Source organism: Martes martes (genome assembly GCF_963455335.1).
Source record: "Martes martes genome assembly, chromosome: 10".
In the NCBI taxonomy this organism is placed as follows: Eukaryota; Metazoa; Chordata; class Mammalia; order Carnivora; family Mustelidae; genus Martes; species Martes martes.
In genome coordinates, this window is record NC_137898.1 from 57380361 (window position 1) to 57408145 (window position 27785).

General features: G+C 39.0%; 1 protein-coding gene across 1 annotated transcript in view; it reads right to left on the minus strand.

The window, feature by feature from the left end:
* Positions 1-838: 838 nt before the first annotated feature.
* Positions 839-27785, minus strand: part of LOC308350188 (olfactory receptor 52B4-like) — a gene marked incomplete at both ends in the record, with an annotated part of 35952 nt that continues 9005 nt past the window's right edge. The window contains one exon of the mRNA XM_080815201.1: positions 839-1477. Coding sequence (XP_080671327.1) covers positions 839-1477 — 639 coding nt within the window. The remainder of the gene's footprint in view (positions 1478-27785) is intronic.

Below are 27785 nucleotides of genomic sequence, written 5' to 3' on the forward strand. Positions count from 1 at the left end.
TCTCAGGGTCCTGAGATTGAGCCCTGCTTTGGGCTCCCTGTTCAGTGGGAAGTCTGCTTCTCTCTCTCCCTCTGCTCCTCCCCACTACTCGTGTGCACTCTCAGATTTTTTAATTTTTTTTAATATTTTAAAAATAAAAGATCAAGGACAGGAGAGGTCATTCCAGGCACATGAATCCCCTAAGGAAAATGTACCCAGACAACATGACTGAACATGGAGAAATTAGAGACAGACAGTTCCTTGAGACTGAAGCACAGACTGTGTAAAAGTAATTTGGAAAGTATTGCTGGGAAGGAAGTCTGAATTTGTTCTGTACCATTTGAGGGGGATGATTTTTCAGAAATAACTCCCAAAATGTCAAAAGTTAGGAGTACAGTTGACTTAAGTCCTCTTAATGCCCATGATAATTTGAGAAAGCATATGAAGGGATGAAGGGTTTACATAGGTGTCCAGGCATGTGATGAGAGGTCTCAGGGTTTGACATAGCTCAAGATAGAAAACTATTTATCTAAATAAGACAATATTATATTGTCTGTTCCCAAAATTGGGTTGAATATTACAGAGTTATACATGATTACTACAGAGAAACTGGTCCCTTCCCCAAATAATGAGCTGTAACTATCTCAGTCAACCCACAGGCACTGTGGGTTGAGAATCAATCTAAGAACAGATTGATTAGGGGGGCAAGTCTTACAGTCTTAGGTAAGTTGCTCCACAGGCCCATAATTCAAGGAGCTATTTTGCTGGGGATTCATTTCTAGTTCTCTGGTTCACTGCTGTGAAAGGACCTCTCACAAAGGACCAGAATTTCTGAGAAACCAGTCTCTGCCATCCCCAGTTATTTCTGCTTTGGAAACAATACATAAAGCACTTGGTCTCTTATCTGTTTTGTTCTGACCCCATAAATGATGGGATTCAGCATAGGTGGAGCAAGCATGCTGACATTGGCCAACAGGATATGGACATGTAGCGGGATGTGACGGCCAAAGCGCTGAGTGAGAACAGAGAAGATCCCAGGCCCATAAAAAAGGACGATGACACAGACATGGGAACCACATGTGTTGAGAGCTTTGTGGCGAGCGTCTCGGGAAGGGATACGAAAGACAGCACGGAGAATCAGAGTATAGGAAACAAAAATGAGGACAATATCTAGGATCACTGTTGACATTAAAACAAAAAATCCATACCAGATATTTACCCGGATATCATCACAGGCATACTTGGCCAAGCCAATGTGTTCACAGAATGTATGTGGTAGGATATTATTTCTGCAAAAAGTCAGCCTCTTCAGAAGAAATATCATGGGAAAAATTGTACAGTGTGCTCTCATGAAAACAGCCACACCAATTTTCCCTATCAGAGAGTGGGGGAGTATCATGGTGTATCTCAGTGGATAACATATTGCAATGTAGCGGTCAAATGCCATCATCAGCAAGATGCCTGACTCAGAAATAAAGGAGGAATGTTGGAAGTAGAGCTGGGCAATGCAGCTATTAAGAGAGATCTCCCTACTATTGCACCAGAAAATGGCCAATGCCTTGGGTTCTGTGGTTGTGGCAAAGACAATGTCAACTCCAGCCAGCATGCAGAGAAAAAGATACATAGGTTCATGAAGGCTGCTCTTGATGAGGATAATGAAGATGAGCAGACCATTTCCAAGGAGAGCAAAGACATAGGAGATGAGGAAGGGGATGGAAATCCACATGTGTAGGTCTTCTCGGCCTGGAATGCCCAACAGGTAGAAGACTACATGGTTAACATCAGTGTGATTGAAGCTAGCCATTTCTGAGTCAAGCCAATGTGGACTTTAATTTCACCTAGCAGAGACAAAGAGAAATGCAGATTACATATAAATGTTTTCCTTGAGGTTTCTGATTAGATATATCTAATTAAATGCCTGTGTTTACTACTGTTTCCTCCTACTACCTGTTAAAACATCAGTTAAAATAACAACATCAAATATAAAAAGCAGAAGAAGAGGTAATAACAGAAGGGACAGTTTGAGAGCAGATAGAGGACTACTGACCAAGCACATGGGATAAAACTAATAGGCTTGAACTCCGGAAAACAGTATGGAGGTTCCTCAGAAAGTTGAAAATAGAGCTACCCTATGACCTGGCAATCACACTACTGGGTATTTTCCCTAAAGATACAAATGTAGTGATCCAAAGGGGCGTGCACACCTGAATGTTTATAGCAGCAATGTCCACAATAGCCAAACTAAGGAAAGAACCTGGATGTCCACCAAAAGATGAATGGATAAAGAAGATGTGGTGTGTGTGTATACACACACACACACACACACACACACACACACACACACAAAATGGAATACTACGCAGCCATCAAAAGAAATGAAATCTTGCCATTTGCAATGACGTGGATGGAACTAGAGGGTATTATGCTGAGAGAAATAAGTCAATCAGAGAAAGACAATTATCATATGATCTCCCTGATATGAGGAAGTCGAGAGGTAGGGCAGGGAGTTGTTGGGGGTAGGGAAGGAAAAAATGAAACAAGATGGGATCAGGAAGGAGAGAAACCGTAAGAGACTGTTAATCTCATGAAACAAACTAAGGGTTGCTGGAAGTTGGGGAGAAGGGATAGGGTGGCTGGGTTATGGACACTAGGGAGGGTATGTGCTGTGGTGAGTGCTATGAAATGTGTAAGCCTGATGATTCACAGATCTGTACCCCTGGGGCAAATAATACACTATATGTTAATAAAAAACTTTTTTAAAAACTATATGTTAATTAAAAAAAACTTTTAAAAAAACTAATAGGATTGAGTAGAAAACAAAAATCAAGTTAATTTTCACTTCAGAACCCAGATCATCTCAAAAATTAAAGGTATCAGGAAATTTTCTAAATAGAGATAAGGATGGGCTTTTTAAAGAAGATTATTGGTTGAAAATAAAATAAAAATAAAATAAAATAAATAAAAAATAAAATAAAATAAAATAAAATAAAAATCAGCTAGACTCCTGGATCCTCTTTCCCAAACTGTCCATCTAGGTACCACATTCCCTCAGAATGCTGGAGGTTTATTCTCTGATGGAGTTAAGGCTGGAGACTCTTAGCATACTACCCCCACCCCAACTATGTCCAGAGGACAGGGTAAAATTAAAGGCTACATACTGAACAAAATGAAACCTCATGAACTTCTGTTTATTTATGCCTGGTAGTGTTAGCTTACATACCATATACCCAGATCTTCCAATTCATTTTAAGAAGGAGGCTCCAAAAAGTGAGTCGAGGTGCTATGTGTAGTATGAGATTTATTCAGGGAGACTTTTTGCCAAATGACTCAAAATCCAGAACTTTACACCCAAGTAAATAAAAAATTTGTAGGAGTAAAAAAGTTCTTTAAGACCTTCAAAGATCTCAAAAGACTGACCTCCCATTAAGCCTTTCAAAGAAGTTACTGGAAGATAAACACCACCAAAGTGAGGGAATGAACCAAAAATGAAGAAACATGGGCTCCAACAAAGTTGCTAAAACAAAGTGCTACAATGCCAGAGGGGACATAGGCTGTGAGGAAGTGAGGGACCTCCTCGAATAGCGGTGAAGGTCAGTCACTGTGTTGAGGCCTGGAGTATCATGAGTCTGGACTGGATCAAGGGAGTAGAGATCCTAAAGGAAAGTCTCAAAGAGGAAAAAGGAAGAGATTGTTTTGAAATGTAATTTATATTTCTAGTGCAAAGTAAGCCACATAAAAGTTAAGCAAACAAACAAAAAATAGACAGTTATTTACTCCTGGAAAGAAAAAATTTTTGTTCAAGAATAGAAATATAACCATATGTCACTGTATAATTCAGTTATGTTTACACTATTGTGATTATAATAAGTATACATCTTAAAAATCATGATATATCACTTAATAAAATCAGGAAAAGGGAGATTTGTGTGTGTCTGAATGTGCATGTATGTACTTAGTTGGGAGGGGTTCACATGTAGGAAAGCTAAATGCCCATCTTCCTTATAAAAAGGCCAGTGTAGGACATAAAAAAGTGATCTTAAAGTAAGAATCAAGAAATAACAATATAAATGTATATATGGAGGTAAATAATAAAAGAAATAGAAGTGTTAAAGTGGTTTTTCTGAGGAGCAAGAATCAGTTGTGAGATGTGGTAGGGAAACTATTGTTTATGGTAAAGACAGAGGATTTTTGAGGTTTTAAACTGTATGTATAATACTCACAAAAATTTAAAAAAAAATCTTAAGAGTACCTAGGCTCTTCACCTAACAAATTTGTAACTCATACAAGTTCTCTTTTCTTCTCTCTCTCTCCCTCCCTCCTTCTCTGTCTCTCTTATTTAATTTCTGAATTAAAATACTCCCCTTCTTTGGGCACCAAATTACCCTCTGAGAGAACACAGATTGGCTCAAATGAACTAACTCCACTCTCCTGAGAGAAAAGTCTAGGAACACTGGCATTTGAGGAGGCATAGACAGTCTGATAGAGATTTTTCCTCCAATGGACAATTGCCTTCTGTCCATTGCATGGTCAGATACTGTAATAATACTTTTCTAAGAAATGCCACAATCCTAGAAGAAATAGAAAAGTGGCAAGTGGCACCCAAAACAACAAGAACCCCATAGACCTAATGACGAAAGAACAGAGCTGGAGATCAAACACAATCAGAAGCAGGGAAAGAGAAAGTCCTTCAGAAACTGATGGGTATCTTTGAGAAAAGGAACAACGGAGGGGATTGGCTTTGTTTACAGTCATAGAGGAAAGCTGAGGGGTTGGAGAACATGGCCTTTGGAACAGCTGCCTAGAACAGCTGCTAGTCCAACTCCAAATTTTTTTTAGCTATTTTCTTTATTTGAGAGAGAGAACAAGAGAGAGCATGAGGGTGGGGGGAGAGGGTCAGAGGGAGAAGCAGACTCCCCATGGAGCTGGAAGCCCAAAGTGGGACTCGTTCCCGGGACTCCAGGATCATGACCTGAGCTGAAGGCAGTCACTTAACCAACTGAGCCACCCAGGCATCCCCAACTCCAAATTATTTTAAAAGACTGTCCCTCAGGTCTCCTTCCAAAAGATTTCCTGAGCCTACCCCAGACATCACCCTGCTTTGTACTGCTGAGTCCTTTCCCTGCCCCTCTCACCTGGAATTTCTTAGAATCTGCCAAGCATAGCAGGGCTTTGCCTACATGATCCAGCTTTCTAAATATTAGAAAATGTGTCTCATTAATCAGGAATGACTTTTTTCTCTATCCAGCATCTCTAACAACCTTTGACTTCCTTGATGGATGGGGCATGTCCTTTCATCAACGTACCTAAAGCATAGCATAGAAGGAAAGGCAAACAGGGCAGTAGGAGGGGAGGTAGGAGGGAAGGAAGACCAGGTAAGAGAGATTTAAGGTAAGTGACCAAAGTAAGACTTTCCTTTGAGCACTCAGTTTCTGGAATCCAAATAACACTTTAAAAGTCCTTTGAGAACCTACCATCTATTTCTGCCCTATCTATCCAAATGTTGGCCGTTGGTCTCCTCTACAGTCTGTTCACAAGACTCCAAACAAAGATCCTCACATTCCAACATTCAAAATCAGTTCCATTACCTTGGGCCTATAAGGCCTATTATCTAGCTCAACTCTCCCCTACTCCTAGAATCTCACCTCACATATGACAAAATCAGTCATCAGCTTCAGACTAAGTCTTTCAAAGCAGAAATGGAATCAGTAACTGGAGGAAATTTAGTGACTTACAGATTAGACTACAGAGTGATTATCTTTGTGGGACTTAGGAGGTCACTTTTATTCCAAGGCCCCAGTGCTCTTGGGTTCTGACTCCACCAACAAACCCACAGTCCCATATGGGTTGAGTCATTATGCTTACTTCCTACCACTGTTTTCTCTTGACACCTAGTCCTCTGGCACCTTCCCTGTTATTTGAGCTCTATCCTCATATTTTATGTGTGCATCTTTGTGGCTTTCCATACTCAGACATTCTCACTCCTAGTATTTCCTTCTAAGAAATCCCTGTACTTCTTTCAAAAAGCATTACATTCTGTGTAATCAATACTCGCCATTATTTAAAACCAATATCTATTTAATAGGCATCTTTTCCCAGAAAATATTTCTTCATAATCAAGACAAAATTCAAAGTTCAATTTATCTAGCACTGTGATAAAATTTGTATTTTGGAGTCTTTAACTAAAGGAATATGTATGACATGCAGGGCTGTTTGGAGCAACATGTGAATTATAATTGTTATGAAAGCACTATTTCCTTTGGCTGACTAGAACCGGAACAAGCCATTTGATTTTTAATGTAAAATATACCATCACCAGGATCAATAATTTATAGTCACTTTTCTGCATATTCCTGTCTTCCTTTGTTTTTGTCCTGATTATAAATGTTTGATTATAGGAGTAATACATAAGCAGTATAAAAGAAAAAGCATTGAGTAAGTCAGATTGGCATACAATAGTAAATAACAATTATGTATATAATTCATTAGTGAAATCCATCCTAATACAGACAATACATATCATTGTGGATGTCATTAGAAGGCTATCAACACATTTTTATTTGTTCATAAAATTAACTTTAAGGCAATTAAGTTGTTCTCAGATACTGGGATTCCCCACTCCCATGCCCTCTCTGTGTGTTGAATTGACATTCCCATCTCTACTTGCAGGAGAGGAGCTTGGTGTAGAACTCAGGTCATGGGAAGTTCAAGGAGTCAAGATATGAAACTCACAGAAAGACAACCATCAGCATGTCTGCATTCACTCAATGTCTGACTCAAAACTGAGCACATAGTGAGTACGTGTAAATATAATCACCTCCCACTCTGAGTTCTACTCTCTTCATCTCTGTATTTTATTTCTGTAGTAGGAAAATCCCCTCCTCCTTTTGTTCCTGTACAACTCTGAAAATCATTCTTGTAAAAGGAGTGCCAATAGAGGCTTGTGAGGACCAGCCTGCTGAGGACAGCTACCAGCAGGTCATTCTGTGGCCACACAACTGCTTTGAGAACACACACTCCTGAGGAAAGCTATCTTCCAGGAAGAGATGGAAGGACCAAAACTAGACAATGATAATACTACCGAAGTTTTGTGGCTAGCTGTTCATCAACACTCATGAAACAAGAGTAGAGAAAAGGTGATGAATCTGAAGCAAAATAGAACCCTGAGGAGGACTAGTTTACAGACCATGGAACTCACTGGATACTTCTGGAGGGCAAGGAAGGGTTTTTCTACTGTGGGAAAACAGAAGGTAAGAGGCTCAGGAATTGGGATCTGGTGTACAGGTGAAGTTCTATATACTAGAGCTGTTGATTGTCTAGTCCAGGATTGCTCTCAATAATTTCTAAAAATGCCTCATGAGGGGCGCCTGGGTGGCTCAGTGGGTTAAGCCCCTGCCTTCGCCTCAGGTCATGATCTCAGAGTCCTGGGATTGAGCCCCGCATCGGGCTCTCTGCTCAGCAGGGATCCTGCTTCCCCCTCTCTCTCTGCCTGCCTCTCTGCCTACTTGTGATCTCTCTGTCAAATAAATAAATAAAATCGTTTAAAAAATAAATAAAATAAAATGCCTCATAAGTCCTTCAGTAGCCTTGATCGAGGTGCTTCCACAATCCTAGGCAATTCACCTCTAGCTCCCGACTTTATGCTAGCAGTGTATGCAAGTGCTATTCTTCCTCATACTCTTGCCAGCAGAGTCTGGTGTCAAGCTTTTGAACATTTGTCAGTCTGACAGTTTGTCAAATGTGGTTGACACTCTGCAAGAATGGCTGCCAGTAATTCTTTCCTTGACTGCACACACAAGCCAATTTCCCCCATCATGAGATGCAGTCTATTACCCATTACTTTGAATCTGGAAGGGACTTCTGACTTGCTTTGACTAATAGAATAACGTTATGTGAATTTCAGAAAATATGACCCTTGCAAATTCCATTAGGCTTTCTTGGAAGCTAGTAGCCATTTAAAAAGCTTAGGATAGAGAGAGGGGAATCCTCTTACACTGCTGGTGGGAATGCAAGTTGGTGCAGCCACTTTGGAAGACAGTGTGGAGATTCCTTAAGAAATTAAAAATAGAGCTACCCTATGACCCCATAATTGCACTATTGGGTATTTACCCCAAAGATACAGATGCCGTGAAAAGAAGGGTGTACCCCAATGTTCATAGCAGCAATGGCCACAATTGCCAAACTGTGGAAAGAGCCAAGATGCCCTTCAACAGATGAATGGATAAAGAAGACATGGTTCATATATACAATGAAATATTACATCTCCATCAGAAAGGATGAATACCCAACTTTTGTATCAACATGGACAGATCTGGAGGAGATTATGCTGAATGAAATAAGTCAAGCAGAGAAAATCAATTATCATATGGTTTCACTTACTTGTGGAGCACAAGGAATAACATGGAGGACATTAGGAGAAGGAAAGGAAAAGTTAATTGGGGGAAATCAGAGAGGGAAACAAAGCATGAGAGACTGGACTCAAACAGTTTTGGAAGGAGGAGGGGTGGAGGGACAGGTGAGCCTAGTGATGGGTATTAAGGAGGGCACGTATTGCATGGAGCACTGGGTGTGGTGCATAAACAATGAACCTTGGAACATTGAAAAAATAAAATTAACTTAAAATAAAAATAAAATAAAAAGCTTAGGGTAAATTGGTGCAGAAACTGTTGAAAAAGGTATGGACATTCCTCCAAAAATTAAAATTAGAAAGACCATATGATCTAGTAATTGAGCTACTGGGTATTCAAAGAAAATGTTGGCTGTCTCTTAATTTACAGTTTGATTGTGATGCATCAAGGCATAGCTTTGTTTTTATCTTCTTTAAGATCCACTAATCTTTGTGAATCTGCAAAGTTATTATTTTTAATCCAATTTGGAAAATTTCAGTAATTCTTTCAAAATTTTCTTCTGTCTAATCTCTCATTTCATTTTAGGACACCAACTACACGTTAGAACTTTTGGCATTGTTCCAGCAATACCTAAGGATCTCTTTTTTTTTTTTCTTGTTCTTTTATTCTCTCTTCATTTAGATAATTCTACCAATAAATCTTATGGTTAATTACTAAAAGTGTAACTATCATGGTCAAGGTTTAAGTGCATTCGTAGACTTTTAGATTTGCATTTCCTCCATAGTGGTTGTACCAATTTTCATTGCCACCAGCAATTTATGTGTATTTCTTATGTCCCTACACTACACCGAGAACAGCTCAGGTTTAAGCTATAAAGCAATTGAAGTAAAACCCTTCACCAGGCTGGTGATGGGTATTAAGGAGGGCACATATTGCTTGGAGCACTGGGTGTAAACAATGAATCTTGGAACGCTACATCAAAAACCAATGAGGTACTGTATGGTGACTAACATAATTTAAAAAAAAAAGCAAAACCCTTGCCTTTATGCTTGTCAGCTGTTATACTTTTATGCCCTTACTGTGTTTTCGCTCTACATGGTCTCATATTCATTTATCCTAAGCTCTTTGTTATTTTTAAAAAATTTTTTAAAAACTATTTTTAAAAATTTACATTAGTCTCAGGTGTACAACAGTGATTCAGCATTTATATGTTATGCTATGCACTGAAAGTATAGCTATCATCTGTCACTATTCAGTGCTATTATAATACCATTGACTTTATTCCCCATGCTGAAACTTTTATTTATTTTTTTTAATTTTTTTTTTAAAGATTTTACTTATTTACTTATTTGACAGAGAGAGAGATCACAAGTAGGCAGAGAGGCAGGCAGAGAGTCGGGGGAAAGCAGGCTCCCCACTGAGCAGAGAGCCCAATGCGGGGCTCGATCCCAGGACCCTGAGATCATGACCTGAGCCGAAGGCAGAGGCTTAACCCACTGAGCCACCCAGGTGCCCCTATTTTTTAATTTTTATTTATTATTTTTATTACTTTATTTTACTTTTAACTTCATTTTTATTTATTACCTATTGTATTACCTTTTATAAGTAATATTATAATTATGTTATAATAGTTATAAATGCCTTTTATAGGTACTTATTACATGTGACTTATTCATTCCATAACTGGAATAAATATAACAATAAATGAATATGAGACCATGTAGACCATTTATTACCTGTGACTTATTTGTTCCATAACTGGAAGCCTATACCTCCCACTTCCTTTTACTCATTTTGCCCATCCTGCTCCACTTTCCACACTTGCAATCACCAGTTCTCTGTATTTATGGGCCTTTTTTTGTTTTTAGATTTCACATATAACTGAAAGCATATGGTATTTGTCTTTCTCTGACTTAACTCACTTAGCTTAATACTGTCTAGGTTCATGCATTTGTCACAAATAGCAAGATCTCATTCTTTATTGGTAATATTCCATTGTGTGTGTTTGTGTATGTGTGTGTGAGAGAGAGAGAAACTTTTGAAAACTTCAACATGATCGTTTTTGTGAAGAGCACAAACTTACAAGTTATCGGTACATATTAATCACAAGCATTTATATTGTTATATTGGAAATGTAGAATGAATGAATTCTATTTTTAGAATGAGTTAACATTCATTAAAATAGGTCTCTAGCAAGGCTAGGTTAGATGGAAAAGGCTTTCCTACCAGAGCATCTTGAGAGAAGCAAGAGAGAAAATGATCAGGAGGAAAAGAGGGAGACAGGAAATGGTTTGAGAGAGACAGCCTATTTGGGAAGAAGGTGAGGCTGGTGGAGACTGGCTCTGTCCCTGGAGCCCTAGTGGAAGTGTTTCCTCCACATTCCACAAAAGAGGATAAACAGCTCAACTCCAGACCCACAAGCTGAATTTATTATGGAGCTCATGTGGTCTGCTCCTAGAGAGCCAGCCCAAGGCTGGTGAGTGTATTAGACATCTGGGGATGGGGAGGTTTCCAGATCAAGGTAAGGACTGGGCTGGTGTTCTGTCCCCAAGAGACCAGAGGTGACAGGACTCTTGGAGGCTACTGGTACATGTGGACAAAGTGCTAAAGACCAGAGGGGCAAATCTGATTGGTTCTAGCAGATGCGGAAAGTAAAGTCTGGGAGGGGAGCTGAGGATATCTGGGTGGGGTGGAAGTTACTGACAAGGCAAATCAGGAGAAGCTATCCTATCAGTGGCAGGTGCCTTAATAATTGTAGATTAGAGATGAGAAAACAGAAAATGCATTTACTTAGACTACAGACTCCTCCTAGAAAACCATGCAAGGAGCCCTGAAAATGGCAGCGAGCTGGCCACCTGTTCCAAGCCAATGTTGGAGGTGACTTTGGGAAAGGAGCCAGAGCATCTCTGCTGGTGTGAGAACTAGGAGCCAATTTTCTTTCCCAGAAAGAAAAAAATCAAGGCAGTAAGAGAGGGAGCTGGAGTGTAACCAATGCTAACATTATTAGCAAGTGTAAGATTTATCTTGGCCCCTGAGCTAGATATTTTAAGATACCCCTTCATCTAATATCTTCAGAAACCCCGTGAAGAAGATACTTTATTATTGGCTTCATTTCTTCTTCATTCTGGAGAAAACAGGATGAGATATGGTGCTCTTCTCAGGAGGTGCCCTCTGAGCCACACCTGGAACATTTTACTGATCTCGTCTGTGTACATACCCACCACTCTCTCAATCCATAAGCCCAGTTAGGACGGATGCCTGATACAGCCCACGCTCCAAACAAGCTTCCTGAATGATTAAGCAAATGAATGAAGGAAAGTCTGCTAGGAAGCAAATGGTGAAATTACATGGTAGTTTCTAGCAGAAGATTCTTCCAAATATCAATATTCCACACCCTCCCCCAGAAACAATGCCTTTCTTTTTCCACTTCCATTTTTTTTTTAAGATTTATTCATTCATCTTAGAGAGAGGGGGCGTGCGCATGAGAAAAAGAGAGAGGCCCACATGGAGGGGGAAGAACAGAGGGAGAGAATCAAGCAGACCCCCTGTAGAGCATGGATCCCAACTCAAGCTGATCTCACAGCCCTAAGACCATGACATGAGCTGAAACCAAGAGTCAGACACTTAGCCAACTGTGCCCCTCAGTCATTTCGAAGCTTAGCTCCCCAAGGTGAGAACACTGAGAAACTGTTACCTCTTAAAATTCTCTGATTGTCTTGACAAGTGAGCAAACAATGTGGTGAAGACAGTAATTATGAACAATTTATGTAAACACATCTGAGCCACATACCTAAGCAGCAAGTAGAATTGAGCCTTGATTTGTAAATATACAGTCATAATGCCAGGCAACAAAGTCTTAAAAGAATGTTTGACTAAGTAAATTATCATAAACCCAGAAATAAATTATACAGGCATAGTAACTGATCATATAAATTCATAGATATTAGAAACAATGTCAACAATGTACTTCCAGAAAATATGTACCACATGATAATTTCCAGGTAGATACAGGAGTAGATGAAGCTATAGATACAGATGGAGATAAAATACAGACAGACTTAGATACAGATGTACAGGCACATATGTAAGTATATAGATACATAGCCATAGAAAATAAAAAAATTTTTTAAAGATTTTTATTTACTTATTTGACAGACAGAGATCACAAGTAGGCAGAGAGGCAGGCAGAGAGAGAGGAGGAAGCAGGCTCCCTGCTGAGCAATAAGCCCAATGCGGGGCTCAATCCCAGGACCCTGGGATCATGACCTGAGCTGAAAGCAGAGGTCTTAACCCACTGAGCCACCCAGGCACCCCGAAAGTAAAATTTTAATAAAATTGCTTGGGGCTGTAAGTTTATGGGTTTATGGGTTCCATGTCATGTTTGTCTTTTTCATAATTTCTAATGTTCTCTACAAAGAACATAGATTTTTGAACAAAATAAGTGTTGAAAAAATAAATATGACAGCATGCTATCTTCCTCTGAGAAAAAAATGTCAACTAAAGAGCACACTGGGAAGGAGCTGTTGTTGGAGAGAGTGTCAGAAAGGAGAAGAGATGAGAAGTGGATGTGGAAGGAGGAATAGGAATTTTCCACAAGCCAATGGCAGTTATCCCCAGGCAGAGCAGGGACATGGAGAATGTGGCATGATCTGGAAATGGTGAGGCCTTGATGGCCTGGTGTCCAATGGAGGTGACATGGGCAGTGTTGCAGTAAAGGACGTAAGGAGTCAGCTCACAAAAGGCATTGAATGCCCCAACGAGGAGGGGATCACTAAATAACATGGCCTTCTACTGGGATTGAAGGAAAAAAAAAAACTTCCTCAGTATCCCCCAGTACACATCAGCCCTCAAAAACCACAGGAGAGATCAGTCTCCATTCCCTCAATCTCCTCCAGGGTTATTCTGCCAACTATAAAACATGTAATTCATTTACATTCTCATATTACAGACATGCATGTTGACAGGATATAAATAAAAGGAATAATGCTACTTTAAAAAAAGGAATAATTAAATGTAGGAATCACTGATTCTAAGAATGTCATTAGTTAGAATGAAGGACATTAAGGAGTAGAGGTTTGCATATGATTGTCTAGAGACATCACAAGAAGTCTCAGAGCTTGAGAAATTCACTGAGGAAGAGCTGAACAAAATCCCAGACCAGAGCACTGCTTTTACTTCATCTATTTCTAATGATCATGCTAGAATTGTTAAGGATATAGGACTTCTGAAAAATCAATGCATCCTGTCCCAGGGTCTTTGCGGGAGCAGGCTTGCTCAGTCCAAGGGGAGTGCTGTGCTCAGGTTGTTTTGAGGACAAAGGAGTGAAGTCCTGCAACCTCCTTCTCATGTGTATGTGTGGTGAGAGCACCTGAAATCTACACTTTTAGCAAATTTCCAGTGTTCATTACAACCTTACTAACTACAGACATGTTGTATTTACATCTCCAAACTCATTCTCCCCCCATAACTGCAACTTTGTACCCTTTGGCCAGCATCTCCTTGATTATCCCACTTCCCAAGCCCCAGTAACCACAGGTTCTATTCTCTGCTTCTGTGTACTCAGCTTTTTTACATTACACACATAAGTGAGGTCATAGGGTTTTTTTTTTCCTGTGTCTAGTTTATTTCACTTAGCATAATGTCCTCTAGAGTCATCCATGGCAAATAGCAGGATCACCTTTTAAGGCTGAATAATAGATATATTTTATATATATATACACACACACACACACACATATGTACAAATATGTATATACACATATATGTATATACTTACACACACATACATATATATACAAATACATATATAAATCATAATTTATCATTCACCCATTGCCACACACTTAGTCTCAAGATATGGAAACAAGCTACAATTCTACAATCATGGGAAACAAGCTACAATTCTACAATCATGGGAATGCATATATCTTTGATATATTGTTTTTATTTCCTTTGGGTATATACCCAAAGGTAGTATATTTACTAACACTACTAATAAACTAGATACTATATCGAGAAAGGAATTTTTCATTTTAAAGAGAAAGTGCATGAAATTTTCATTGTAAGCCATTTAGAAAATATTTAAATGGCATGAATAAGTTCCTTTTATGACCCTTATGTTTATTATATAATTCCATCTTAACGCCTCAATTTTTTACATATTTGAAATCAAACTATGCAAAATCTTATGTCCTATTTTCATGTATATGTCTAGCAGGTATTTTATTATATTTAAAACACATTTTAGCCATTTTTATTAACTACAAATTATAACAATTTAGGAGTTTATCATAATGTAAATAATCACTCCATATTTGACAATAGTATGTTTAACATACTGCAGCTTTCCAAAGGAGGAATATTCTTTCGAAGTATTTCTCTTTTTATGTCTTAATTTTAGTTATATAGGAGGACCTAAATTTTATGTCAAATCACCAGGCTTTTCCTCTGGGTGTTTCCCTTTTAACTTCAGAAGTTGTTCTGATCTAAAGTAAGTCCATTATTTATTTTTTTATCCCACTTATTTATTTAGATTTAAATTTTTATTTTCAGTACTTTAACAATATTTTTCTTTAAATTACTAATAATTATTCATAAAACCATTAATATTTAGAAAACATTTTGTCATTTAATGATATCTTCATGTATAATATATCATGATTTGTAGGTCATATTTTTACTTACTATTACATAACAAATGTTTCCTTTGGCACAAAATATACTTCATATGTACATTATACTTATTGCTAATATTTTCAAGTAAACAATATATTCCTAAATCTGTATTTTCAAATGATTTCCAATAGCAATAAAGTTTTCATAAATTATGCATAGAGGAGTTAAGATGACAGAGGAGTAGGGATATCCTAAGTTTGTCTCATCCCTCGAATACAACTAGATATTCTGAACACCTGAGAAATCAATTGGAGGGCTAAGAAAAATGTTGCAAGTCTTCAAGTAGAAAAGCGGCCACTGTTTGGAAGGTAAGAGGTGTGAAGGCTTAAATCCAGAGTGATATAGCTGATGATGAAGAGGGGTGGGAAGCCTGCTTAAGGAAGCTACTGCAAAGTATTATAAAGAAAGAGTACAAAATGGGAACTTTAAGAAGTCTGCTACAGTGAGGGAATGTGCCAGGCTTAAAGGTGCTCAGGTGAAGCAGAGCAGAATCCCAGGTGTGACAACACGGCCTGAGGATCCCCAGGGTTACAAGAACAGGCGGTGGTGTCTGAGTGCAGCAGAGTTCCCAGGCATAGAAGCAAGACAGCCGGCTGAGAACAGTGGGTCTAGGTACCAGCTTTCTGCTGTGTTGCTATAAACTAGGAACTGCTGCATAGTCACATGACCACTTTCCTAGGAGGGGTCTAGAAAAAGGCAGAGTTGTGCATAATCCCTGAAATTTGGAGTTTTAAAACTCAGTCGCGTGCCTAAAATAAAAATGCTTGGTCACAGGCCGCCTGAACAGAGTTCCGACAGAAACCATGGCAACAAGAGTGATTGGCTGCTTTTCTCTGAGGCTTACTGAGGAGTGAAGGGGTGAGAATTTTCAGCTCCACGCTAGAAAGCAGAGCAGCCCTATTCATTCCACCCATCAGTGTTGAGAGCCTTCAGGGAGCAAAACAGCACCACCTGGTGGAGTCCATAACCGCTTACACCAAGCCCTCCCTCTGTGCGCTGGAGGTGCATTTCCACTAGGGCAAGTATGCCTAACAATCAGCATCAGCACAACAGGCCCCTCCCCCAAAAGACCAGTGCAAACAACTCGCTCTCACCAAATTTACTGATCATAGAGGCCTGCAAAGCTTCAGCTCTTGGGGAAAACAGTATAGAGCATTCTTTGTATTTTTATTTTTTAGTCTTTTACTATGTTATTTTTTAATTTTATTCTTTAATTTTTATTTTTATATAAACTTTTTTTGGTTTTGGTTTTTCTTTTCTTTTCTGGACAAAATGAGACATAAATTCACCCCCAAAAGAATGGAAGTACTCACTGCTAAGGATTTAATCAATACAGATATAATTAAGATATCTGAACTAGAATTTTAAAACAACTATTACAAAGATACTAGCTGGGCTTGGGTGGGGGGAAAGCATAGAACACATTAGACAATCCCCTACTGTATAGAGATAAAAGAACTAAAATCTAGTCAGACTGAAATTTAAAATGCTGTTACAGAGATGTAGTCCCAGGTGCAGGCCATAAAAACAAGGATGAATGAAACAGAAGACTGAATCAGTGATATAGAAAATAAGGAAGCTGAAAGGAGGGAAAGGAAACTGAGATCACAAAGGGAAAGTCAAGGAACTCAACAACTCCATAAATCAAAATAATATCCTTATTATAGCAGTCCCAGAAGATGAGGAGCAGGAAAAAGGGGGCAGAAGGTTTATTTGAACAAATTATAGTTGAGAACTTCCTTAATCTGGAGAAGGAAGCAGGCATTCAGGTATAGGAGGCACAGAGAACCCACTTCAAAAATCAACAAAAATAGATTGACACATCAACATATTATCCTGAAGCTTGTAAATTACAAAGATAAGGAGAAAAATCATGAAAACTCAGGACAAGAGGTCCTTAACATGCAAGGGTAGACACATGAGGCTGGCAGACCTGTCCACAGAGACCTGGAAGGCAAGAAAGGACAGCCTGTGCTAAAATGGGAAAAATATACAGTCAAGAATACTTTATCCAGCAAGGCTGTCATTCAGAATAGGAGAGAAAGTTTCTAGTTCAAGGAAAAACTAAAGGAATTTGTTTTAAATTTTTATTTTTTATTTCTTTTCACTGTTCCAGAATAAACTTAAGGAATTTGTAAACACTAAACCAACCCTACAAGAAATATTAAAAGGAGATCCCTTGAGCAGAGGAAAAGACTAAAAATAACGAAGACTAGAAAGAAACAATCTATAGGAACAGTGACTTTACAGGAAATAGAATGGCACTAAATTCCTATCTTTCAATATTTATTGAATGTAAATGTACTCAATGGTCCAATCAAAAGACATAGGATATCAGAATGGATTTAGGGGGGAAAAAAACAAGAACCGTTGATATGCTGCTTGGAAGAAACTCATTGTACACCCAAGGACACCTCCAGATTGAAAATGAGGGGGTAGAGAACCACTTATCATGGTAATAGATCTCAAAAGAAAGCTGGGGTAGCCATCCTTATATTAGACAACTAGATTTGAAACCAAAGACTGTAATAAGAGATGAAAACAGACACTGTATCATAATAAAGGGGTCTACGCAGTAAGATCTAACAATTATAAATATTTATCCCCCTACCTTGGGAGCAGTCAACTATATAAGCCAATTAATAACAAAATTAAGGGAACTCATCAATCCGATAGTAGTGGGGGACTTTAACACCCCACTCATAGCAACAGATAAGCAGAAGATCAATAAGGAAACAAGGGCTTTGAATGAGACACTGGGCCAGAGAAGACTTCAGATATATTCAAAACATTCCAACCTAAAGCAACAGAATACACATTCTTCAAGAGCACATGGAACATTCTCCAGAACAGATCATAGTCACAAATTGGGTCTCCACTAGTACAAAAAGACCAAGATCATACCATGCATATATTTTCAGACCACAATGCTACAAAAGTCCAAAGACAACCACAAGAAAAAAAAGTTGGGAAAACCACAAACACATGAAGGTTAAAGAACATCCTATAAAAGAATGAATGGATCAACCAGGAAATTAAAGAATTTTTAAAAATACATGAAACAAATGAAAATGAAAACAATAATTCAGAACGTTTGGGATGCAGCAAAGGCAGTCCTAAGAGGGAAGTACATAGCAATACAGGCCTTAAGAAACTAGAAAAGTCTCAAATACATAAACAAAACTTACACCTAAAAGGAGCTCAAAAAAAGAACAGTAAATAAAGCCTAAATCCAGCAAGAGAAGAAAATAAGATTAGAGAAGAAATCAATGAAATAGAAACAAAAAAAAAAAAAAAACCAGATCAATGAAACTAGAACTTAGTTCTTTGAAAGAATAAGATCAATAAACCCCTAACCACATTTATCAAAATGAGAAAGGATCCAAATAAACTAGAGTGAAACAGGAGAGACCACAGCCAACACTGCAGAAATATAATTATAGGAGAATAATATGAGCAACGATGTGTGAACAAATTAGACAATCTTGAAGAAATGGAAGCATTCCTAGAAACAAACTACAAAAACTGAAAGAGGAAGAATAGAAAACCTGAACAGACCCATAACCACCACAGAAATTGAATCAGTAATCAAAAACCTTCCAACAAACAAGAGTCCAGGGCCAGATTGCTTCCTAGAATTCTACCAAACATTTAAAGAACACCTATTGCTCTGAAACTATTCCAAAAAACAGAAATGGAAGGGAAACTTCCAAACTCTGAGGCCAGAATTACTTTCATTCCAAAGACCCCACCAAAAAGAGTTAAAAACCAATATCCCTGATGAACATGGGTGTCAAAATTTTCAACAAGATACTAGCTAAAAGGATCTAACAGTACATTAAAAGGATTATTCACCATGACCATGTGGTTGCAAGGTTGGTTCAACATCAAAAAAATACACACACACACACACATATATATATGATTGAAAGAGTGTGTGCACAATGCAATGGTAAGGGGTAGAAGGAGAAAAGGAATCCTCAAGCACACTCCCTGAGAGTGGCGCCTGAGGTGGGACTTACTTGATCCCAGATCCCTGAGATCATGACCTGAGCTGCAATCAAGAGTTGGACACATATGGACTCCAGCTCTCAGGAAAGGAAAGGGTGTGCCTCTGAAGGTAAATGGAACCCTTGCTGTGAATGATATGAAAGATCATCTTAGTCATGCCCCTGCTAGAACAATCTTGACACCTGAGAAAGATTCTCCAATGGTGCTCTAGCCCTTTGCAGGACACAGATGTTTTTGAGAATCTGGTAAAAGCCAATGCCCTCCCCAAAATGCAAAGCACTATTCTACATTCAATTTCATCGTGTCCACAGAGCTCTAAAAGCAAAGTGGCAGGAGGCAAGGGTCAGGGCAAGAACCCCACTCTTGAGTTGTGGTCATTAAGAAGTCTCATGCCTTTGCCAAGTAGCCCACTGTGAAGAACAAAAGGAAGGTGATAGCTCATTATGATTTACTAAATAAACAAATATTTGTACTAACAAGTATGAAGAATGTTAGAAGTAAAGGAGGCAATCCATTTGTATTTTTTCAATTATACAGGTAACTCAGCCCATGCATTGTTACCTATTATGACAATTTACAGGGTTCTCCTTTCATTGAAAGATAAGGATGATTTGTGATCAGTAGATCCAGAACTGACATGTATTGGTCCTTGAAATCTTTCATGTTGGTGAATCTATCTTGAAAGGGATGGAGGGAAAGAAGGGGAGGGGGAGGGGAAGAAAGATTTTGTTTCCTTTATTTCTCAGCCTAGTTATCCCCTTCTTCAGTCTAGCCCCTATCTAAATTACAATTTTCCCAAGATTGGAATCTCTTATGTACTTATGTGGAGGTAAAAAGAATGCACACATATGCTAATCTGGAGAGGGGAGGATGGCATTCTGTGGCCTGTAGTTGAAGTTCTCTTCCTGAAATGTAAGTGACCTGCCTGACTTTAGGGAACAGGAAATGTGTCCTTTCCAGATCACCACCCGACCTGGCCTTGAACATCCTACAAGACAGGACACTTGAGTTGAGCACAAAGTGTGTGCATGATAACAGGTCCACACCATGCAGGCATGCATCCCAGGCAGGGGAGCCTTGCATCCATGAGCACTGGGCAGAGGAAGAACAGGGCACACCAGGACTCCTGCCCACAGCCCTATGGAAACTGTAAATGCATTGATCAACTTTGTAGGACCCAGTATCACGCATCTTGTTTTGATTAATTCTGATGAGGATTGGAGAAGCTTAGTGGAGAAACAGATCAACCCTAGTCTCAATCCTAGTACTGTCAAACTATATGGGTATCAAAAATCTGGCAAAAAAAGTTATATACATATTTTATATTTTTTTTATATTTTATATATATAAAATTTATATATATAATGATATATAAAATATGTAAATAAAATTTATATATAAATATATTTTTATATATTTTATATATATATTTGTTTAGAAGAATCTATGTTCCTGAGCCCTGCCTTAGATCTACTGAGTCGGCATCTTCAGGGACAAGGGCCAAGAATCTGTATTGCCAATAAGCACCCCAGGGGATTCGGAGGCAGGTGGCTCTGAGAAATGCTGGACTAGATGATCTCCAAGGACACTTCTCTCTCAAGGTCTTAGGAGGAAAAGAGTCTCATCTTCCACCCCCATAAAGCATGTTTCTGTCTCAACCCATTTTCGTTCTTGACTTAACTTTCAATGGGTATTAAAGAGGGCACGTGTTGTGATGAGCATTGAGTGTTATATGCACCTAATGAATCGTTAAGCACTACATCAAAAACTAATGATGTACTATTGGTTGGCTAACTGAACATGAAACTCAATTTGAAAAAAAAAAAAAAAGTTGGACACTTAACTGACTGAATCACCCAGGGGCCCCAACACACTCATTTTTAAATACATTATCTGTGCTCCTAAGCACACAGTGTGTTTACATATACAAGAGTTCCAAGTCTCATCCAATGTGAATCTGGCTACAGCAGATAGCCAGCTTGTCAGAATTTTGACAATTCCAATCAATGCAAATTTAGTTCACATGCTAATGTTACCCATCCAACGAAAGGAACTAAAAGGACATTTTTGTATCTAAGTAGTTAAAGCTGTATGTTTAGTTTATTAGCAAACTTACATTTGGAGGAATAGTTCTGCAATTGGTATTTTGATCAACATTCAGCTCCCATAGTAGTTAGTACATACACGCACTAGTACATATAGTGGGGTGCTTTATGTTAAGCATGTTTAGAAGTATACAGGCCTATTATTTCAGCTGCTGGCAGGGAGATTATTATGGCTTTGCTTAATTATGCACCCAAACATTACTCTAGAATACAAACAGTACTTTCCATATCCTTAAAGTTTCTATTTCTAGAAAGGGAGAAGTTTGTGATACACTCCATAGTTAGACAGGACTCCTGGGGCTCAACTATTATCAGAAAACCAGAATTTTTAAGACTAGTTTAAAAAAATTTGCTCCTTCAAGAAGGAACTTCACATAATTACATTCTTTGTTGTTGTTGTTGTTGTTGTTTTCTTTTCAGTGTTCCAGAATTCATTGTTCGTGCACCACACCCAGTGCTCCATGCTTTTTACCTTACCTCCATTACATGTGTTTAACAATAGCTACATTCCAAATTCAGCTAAAAAGTTAACTTGAGAATCCTTGAGTGTGGGATTTCACAGCCAGTTCCACATAATCTTAACAGTTCAAAAGCTCTCATTTTAGAATAAATTCTAAGTGAGTGAAGAATTGATTACCCAAATTGAGGGCCTGCCTTTCCTCTGGGCTCTTGGCAAACCATGCCTGTGTCTTTGTTTACCAGGTTGAGGGTGGGGTTGGGGGGGACGCTTTGAACGTCACTAGAGAATGTGGTTCAGGGTCAGGTTTTGGGTCACACTTATCCTGATCTCAAGACCGGCAGGAGACTGAATTTGGCCACATATGCAGCCAGTCGGATCTATGTGACCAAGCCCCAGTAAAATCTCTGGACACAAGTTTCCAGGAAGTATCCCTGTATAGTCACATTGTCACCAGGAAAGTTAGTGCTGTCTCACTCCACTGGAGGGGGCAACTGGAAGCTCTGTGTGTAGTCCTTTCCAGGATTCTGCCCAAGCTGATTTTAAGTTGTATCCTTTCATTGTAAGGAAGTGGCCATAAGTAGAACAGCTTTTAGTGAGTCTTTCGAGAGTGAATTACTAAACATGAGGGTGGTCTCAGAGATCTTTGAACATGTAGTGGGTGTCAGAAATGAGAGTGGTATCGTGGAGCCTTAACTCTAGTTGGATCATAAATAATTCCAAAGACCACTCTAACTTCATAGAAATTCACTCTCAACAGGTTAAATTGCCTGTTTAAATGCCCAATTAGTACAGTACTTTTACTTAACCCCAGTCATCAATATTTCCACCAGATTCTTCCAGTGGGGATCCTTTAGGTGATTTCCTTTAATTTTCATAAGGGTGTAAACACTTCAGTGAAAATCTCACAGTAAAGAGACTAAAGATGTACATTCTCAGTATCTTTAAGTTTTAATGTATTTCCAAGCAAGGATAGAATTACACTCTCTAGTATTGTGAGCTGATGATATTTTGTGGTTTTAAGTGCTCATTTTGCTAGGAAAAGACTTGCTTTCCATTTGGAAAAATGAAATTCAGAGATTATACCTGTATTGAGAAGGAAAGGACCTCTCCATTTCTTCCAGTTGGCCTTATTGCCTCTGATGTTTGAGCCTTCCTATTTTCACGTTCCCTGAGTAAGATGCTAAAGAGGCAGAATTTAGCTGATTGGTGTCATTTTCTATCTGGTATTTAATAACCACTGGCAGCTAGCAAGTGATAAAGATGGAGATGCCTAACCTAAGGCTCTGCTTCAGATAAAGACCTTTGCTAGATTAGAAATTGTGATATTTTATCTTTGTTTCTGGAATAATGTATTTGACTAATATCATAATCTAGCTGTCATCTATTTTACTGAAGTAATAGACCTCAAGTTACTTAGTAACTACCCCCCACATATTCAAGTCTAGCAGTCATCATGCTTCATTTCATGTTAAAAATTATTTGTATGAAAATTTGACAAAATTCTAAATTCCTACAGAAGTGTTGAGTGTGTGTGTGCATGTGTTTAAAAACAGTCTGGATGCCTCAGTGGCTCAGGTGGTTGAACATTCAACACTTTGTTTCCGTTCAGGTCATGATCTCAGGATTGTGAAATCAAGCCCCTTGTTGGGCTCCCTGCTCAGCAGGGAGTTTGCTTGAGATTCTCTGAACTCTCTCTCTCCCTCTGCTGCCCCTCTTCCCCACTCACTTGCTCTAAAATTTAAAAAAAAAAGTTTCAGAGAAGTATTGTTGAAATTTACCCAATCCCAAGGGTCACCATTATTCTGAGTCAACTAGCAAATCGTTTCCTTTTGATGCTTAAATATGGGAGTTTTCAGCCAAGTGATCGGTTTTCATATCTGAAATCAAGTTAGACTTTGCTGTTATGAACATTAGGGCTAGGTTTACCAATAAAGAGACAATGTTTCCTGATAACCAAGGTTAGTAACTAGCCAACTAAACATAGTAGGTCTAAGACTATAGGAAGTGAAGAAAAAGCAGCAGTCAAGAAACCTAATAAAGAACTAAGCAGAAGACTCAGTCGCTTCATTTCTTTACAGGTATGCAAGAGGGGTTACATGTACAGGAGAGTGTAGGTGAACTCGTGGCAAGCAAGTGGGTGGCAGAGATTAAGGGACCAGGAGAACAAAAATTTCAGTGAAGAGTCTAACACACTGTATCAAGGGTAAGTTTGAGGAAGAATGCTACAAAAGACCACCAGAATTCGAGGCTCAAGAAGAACATAGCTCTTCCATGGAAAAAGGGCATATATCCCCCAATCCTTATTTCATGATGATCTCTAGCTAGCGTGGACTTGAATGAAACCCTCCAACACTAGAGCCCAGTGACGCCTAGGACATTGCATAATATCCTGAAGTTCAAGGGACCCATTTAACATTTCTAGAAGTTTGGACACAAGTTTGTTTGTTTTTTTTTTTTTTTTCTGAAGGGGCAGTCTTTTTAGGGGATGCAGCCTCCCCAAAGGAAAAGCTTTAAGTTAGCTGCTTGTATATCCCAAAATGGGCCTACAGATGAAGGTGCTGATGACAAATGGGAACATTTATATCCCAACATCTGGGATAGTGAGGAAGCTTCAACAGATCTCTGCACCCCACTGCAGAGGAACCCACCAGTTCCTAAAGAGTTTTCCTGAACTTTATACTAGACTACTGAACTACACAAAAGTTAGTACTGAATAGCTCATAAAAATACATTACTTCAATGAGGAAGGCAATCCCACAGGGGAAGGGAGTTAACACAGGGGAAGGGAAGGAAAAATAAAATCAGAGAGGGAGGCAAACCATAAGAGACTCTTAACTATAGGGAAGACAGAGGGTTGCTGGAAGGCAGGCAGGAGGGAGGGATGGGGTAACTGGGTGATGGGCATTAAGGAGGGCACTTGATGTAATGAACACTGGGTATTACATGCAGCAGATCAATTACTACATTACCTCAGAATAATACACTGTTAACTAACTTGAATATAAATAAAATCTAAAAACAGTAGAAAAATAAAGGATTGATGTGGAATGTGACCTGTGTTCCTTTAATGACCTTTGAAAGGAGTAGAAACTAAAATTGTGCTAATTATTAATAGTAATTATTTGCCTGTGTGGACCCGCTTCTTTGAATGTACACTGCTCCTGAATTGAACACATGGTTGATGGCTCAAACAGGTGAGCTCCTAAGTCTTATCACTGGAGACCAGCTACATGGATAAGAGTCAGCCTAGGGGAGCAGGAGAATTTCAGCTTGCTACTCGCTCACCTGGCTGGCATGGGGGCTTCATTTGGGGGAATAAATGCTCATGCGATGAACAAATTTTTTGTGGCATGAAACTGCAGAGGTTACTCCTTTTCTGTTTACATGGTTAGATAGTCCTACAAACAGAAGACTGACTTCCATAAAGGTCAAGCTAGTTGATCATGCAGTTCAAGAAAACCCAGCTTTTTATTTAGCTATCCTATTTGGAGTGCTTCACCTTGTCTTAATAACCCACGAGTTTGAAATCCTGGGTAGGGGCTCTCATGGTCTGGGCTTTAAATGTCATCTATACTCTTAGATATTCTTCCGTCAGGACTCAGTCATTTAATAAACCTTTACTAAGCATTTATTATGTATCAAGAAGTATGCTCAGTTCTGGAAATAAAATATAGAAAAAAGAAAGGTAATGTCCCAGGCTTCATGGAGCTTTCATTCAAGAGGTAGAAATAGATCCTTCACAAGTAAAAAAAATTGAGATAGTCAAACTCTAATAAGTACATGGACATTGTATTGGATACAATAGAAGAGAATGCGAGAGGTGAAGAAAGAAAAGAACTCTGGAAGAACATTTCTCAATGAGAAGGACTCCTCTGTAGGAAAAGCTGGTTGGAGAACATCTTAGATTGAGGGAACAGTCCATACAAAATTTCAGCAGCCAGAGAGGATGAGAATTTGCCAATATAGCTCCTGGGTTGCAAAGATCTACTTTGCTGACTCTTCTTTTTCTTCCATTTCACAACTTTGAAAATTTAACTTTTCTAAGGCTCGGAATCCCTATCTTCATTGCAGAATTCTTAATGGTGTTATTTAAATTAGACAAAACACCTAGCAGGGTCTCTAGCACATAACAGGTGTTTAGTAAATGACCACTCCATCTGTACAAAAGTCAAGATGGTCAGGAGACTAAAGGCCATTTACCCAATCAATATTCATAATCCTGTGCCTTGTGTTTAGACTTGGGATATGCCAAATGTCTCCCCTCCTGGGAGGAAAAACTCAGAACCTTGGGAAGAGTGCATGGTGATGATTCCATCATTTCTCTCTCCTAAGGGACCTACAGCCCTACATTTATTCTCAGCTACAGCACATTACCACCCTCAGGTACATGGCAGCCAGCCATGGATTTGGTGGATGCTTTTCTACAGCCTAAAGGGCTCACACATTTTTCATGCACCTGAAGTGAACTTTGGATACAATGGTAATTTCACCTGAAGGCTAGTTAACTTTTACTTTGTCACTGCATAGCCCAGAGTCCTGGAGCCTTGCTCCACCAGTGTTCTGTGATGACAAAAGTGTTCTATAACCTGTGCTATTCGATTTAGTAGCCACTAGCCATACAAGACTATAGAACACTTGAAATGTAGCTTGTTGGAGGCCTTAGGTTATGCACACTTCAGAGCATGGGAAATTAACACAAAGAAAATACCAAAGTTTGACTCCTAGATCTACTTGGTATTTCAAGCCCAAGATGGATGGGCGCTGCACAGTCATCCCACTCAAGAATAACCTTGAACAACAGTGGAGAGGAGTAAATCCTCCTAATGGGTCTTGCTTCAGCAAGTGCATCCATTTTATGTAAGAGTCTTGTGAGGTTTAAATACATGCATCTATACTAACAGGCAGTGGCAAATGGCTTGACTGCTGGTCAGAGGCCTGGAAGGAGAAGAACCAAAGACAAGGTGGATAGGGTAGAGATAGGTGGATGGGCATATGGGCATAGATCAAAGTATCTTCATAGAGCAACAAACATCCATCAGAAAGCATCTACCAAAAAAGAGCACTAGTCAAATCGATACTATATGAAGATCCTACAATATTTAGCAGCTCTGAAACTGGCACCTCATCTTATACCACTACAGGCCAGAAGAACAGTGGTGCCAAGGGTTAAGACAGCTGCCAACTACTCCAGTAGACCTAAAGCCATATGAAAGCCCATGATATTGCTACTGTGTCTTCAAAGTTTGGGTCACAGAGAAGTCTATAGAAGGCCCAGCTAGAAACCACAGGGGTAATAAATTCTTTAGATATGAAAAATAAACTACAGCTTAATATACAGCTGCTATGTTACCAAAAAAAAAAAAAAAAGCATGACCAGCAGAAAAAAACATTTCACAAAGTTCAACTTTCAAATCATGATAAAAACCCTCAAGAAAGTGGGTTTGGGGGGAATATACCACTTCATAATACAGCCCATATATGAAGAACACAGAGCTAATATCTTATCCCATGACGAAAATACAGCTTTTCTTCTGAGATCAGGAACAAGTCAAGGATGTCCGCTCTTACCACTTATTCCACATTGTACTCTCCCCAACAAGGATCAGTTTGGTAGGTAGGAAAATGGGAGACTCTCCACTTCCTGGGCCATGAGTTTAGCAACTTGTATTTTCTTCAAGAGGATAGGGAGCTAAGTTTATGCCTTTTACACAGTCACTCTGCATATACTCTCCAAATACTGGGTTTGTTCTTTAGTTTCTAGTCCTCTGTCCTCCTTTGACCCTGTAAATTCAGACAATGAAGTAATTTGCCTAGTTCAAGCACCCTAATGGGAAGGAGACTTCCTAAACTTATCTTGGTCAAGAGGCTTCATCCAACAGAAACCTCCACAATAGAGACACACTGCCCTTGAAGTAGTTCAGTATCTCCACGGTAGAAAAAGATAGGGATCCCACAGCATCTCTCTCAGGTAAAGGTATGGTAAGTGATGCAATTGGGACTGAGTGATAAATATTGCCTGGGACAAATGAGCAAACTACTGGTGGAGGCAAGTAGGAGTCTTCTGGGAGACTGTGGAATAACTTTAGAGGTTGAGACATACCCCCAAAACATGTACACAGGATTATATAATTCTAGGATGGAAGACAGCACTGACCCATCATTGTTTAGAAAACAGGATATCCTGTATTTGTCCCCAGAAAGTATCATGAA